The sequence below is a fragment of the Triticum aestivum genome, chromosome 2D (assembly GCF_018294505.1).
Source record: "Triticum aestivum cultivar Chinese Spring chromosome 2D, IWGSC CS RefSeq v2.1, whole genome shotgun sequence".
NCBI classification, from domain to species: Eukaryota; Viridiplantae; Streptophyta; class Magnoliopsida; order Poales; family Poaceae; genus Triticum; species Triticum aestivum.
This window is the reverse complement of record NC_057799.1, coordinates 594,658,826-594,660,713: the sequence shown is the minus strand read 5'-3', so window position 1 is coordinate 594,660,713 and position 1,888 is coordinate 594,658,826. Positions and strand designations below refer to the sequence as shown.

Here is a 1,888-nt window from a genome sequence, read left to right as displayed (position 1 = left end):
TTTGAAAAAATGTTAAAAAAAATTCAAGTTCCAAATATTTTCTAAAATAGCAGAAAAAATTTGGAATTTGAACATTTTCCGAAATTTTATTTTTTTAATTCTGAACATCTTTTGAGAATTTTGAATTTATGATATAAATTCTATAAGGAAAATAATTTGGAAGGAAAAAAGAGATAGGGAAAGTAGAATAAAAATAGAAGTAAAACACAGAAACAAAGAAAAAAGTGCCAGCCTAACTATTTGTCGCCCTATGCTGAAAATAGAATTTCCTCAGCTGCGTGGGAAGAAAAATAAATGGGTTGGATTCGCTCGGCCACAACGCGCGGGCGGCCCATGTATGAAATTTTGGCAAAGACTTCTTTTATATAGCAGACGAACACGTAAGATTTTAGTACCACCTTGCATAGGAAAAAATTCTTTTCGACGGTGAACGGATGAAAAATTTGGCGAAACGCACATTGCTTTATTAGTAGGTATAGAATTCTTTTCGACGGTGAACGGATGAAAAATTTGGCGAAACGCACCTTGCTTTATTAGTAGGTACAGATATAGATATAGATAGACTCCGGGCAAGGATGCAACCAGTTACCACAATCACAAAAGTTTTCAGAAAGAGGATTCTAGACAAGCAGGAAAGTCATCACGTTCTTCAAGTAAAAAGGAACAAATCTTCTACCTTCAGCCAAGGTAAGAATTACAGAACTAGTAGTTGCTAAGCCGCACGCCCCCCGGCGGCCTCAGATGCGCACGCGGGGCGCCCTCGACGAACTACGGTTGGGGCGCCCCGCCATTACGCCGGAGCACGCCCTTCGATCGGCCGACGTGCCATCGCTTGCCGTGCGCGTCATTCACGGTTGCTCGCTCAGTTCGTCTTCTCGGCTCCGGCAGGCGCACGAGATGCTTAAACCTTGTCGGCGTCCAACGGAACAGTTGCCGCCACCGGGGCCGCCGGCGGTACCAAACCGCCGGTGCTAGCTTGCATCCACACGGAGCATACTGAATGGCCTAGGCGCGCACCTTCCATACACTGATCACGACACGAGCTTCTCCACCGCCATCCCCTGCAGCAGCGGCCGCGCAGCGACGTCGCGGCTGGTGACGACCGGCACGCGGCAGCAGAAGGAGCGGAGGAGGCGGTCCTCGGAGGACACGCGGCGGAGGACGTCCAGGAAGCGGTCCTCATCGCAGCAGGGGAGCGCGACGGGGCCGGGGGTGGACGGGAAGCCGTACTCCTCCTCCGACTGCCGGAGCAGCTCCCGGAACACGGGGTGGTTGAGGTGCGCCGCGCGCACCAAGAACCGCCGCGACTCGCCGCCCACGCACACCGCCACGTGCCCCGACGGCACCGGCGCCGCCGCGGCCCGGGACCGCCACCGCCGCAGCGTCCGCTGGAGGCGGACGATGCTCCGGATCTTGCCGCATTTGGCCATCGTTCTCGCCGGCCGAGGATGCTCTGCTTTCGGTGGGATGATGATGGCGCGGACGGACGGAGTCGGCGTGGGAATGCTCTGCCTTTCGAGGGGAGCGCAGCGTGGAGTTTTTATAGGCGGTTGGTAGGTGCTGGCCTCGTCCAGTTGGCCGATGTGACATTATTCCTCGGCTTCACGTTTATTTTCTTTGTGACGACGGAAATTTCTTCCTATGTTTGGTTTATCGCATGTGAAAAAGATTAGCATCTAAACCAAGAACATGTGCTAAGTAATGCTGTGCCAGGTAACATCTCCTCCTCGTGGAGATCATTGTCCTTTTGGTTCATTTGTTAGGTACTCCCATATGTCTATTTTTATTTTGTGCGTGTGTATAACATGTACCATGAGTCGCTCTGCAAATGCTTAAAACCCTAGATATATGTTCCGCTTGTACTTTGCATGGAACTGCATTTTTTACA

The 1,888-nt window shown here is 51.2% G+C and overlaps 1 protein-coding gene across 1 annotated transcript; it reads right to left on the bottom strand.

The window, feature by feature from the left end:
- Window positions 1-582: 582 nt before the first annotated feature.
- LOC123050249 (auxin-responsive protein SAUR22-like) lies at window positions 583-1,496 on the bottom strand. The gene has a single exon (XM_044473072.1). The coding sequence runs from the start codon at window positions 1,428-1,430 to the stop codon at window positions 1,032-1,034; it is 399 nt and encodes a 132-aa protein (XP_044329007.1). The 5' UTR covers window positions 1,431-1,496; the 3' UTR covers window positions 583-1,031.
- Window positions 1,497-1,888: the final 392 nt, after the last annotated feature.

Bases quoted from the DNA above. Each gene is read 5' to 3' on its own strand.
- LOC123050249 (XM_044473072.1), bottom strand. From the start codon at position 1,430: ATGGCCAAATGCGGCAAGATCCGGAGCATCGTCCGCCTCCAGCGGACG.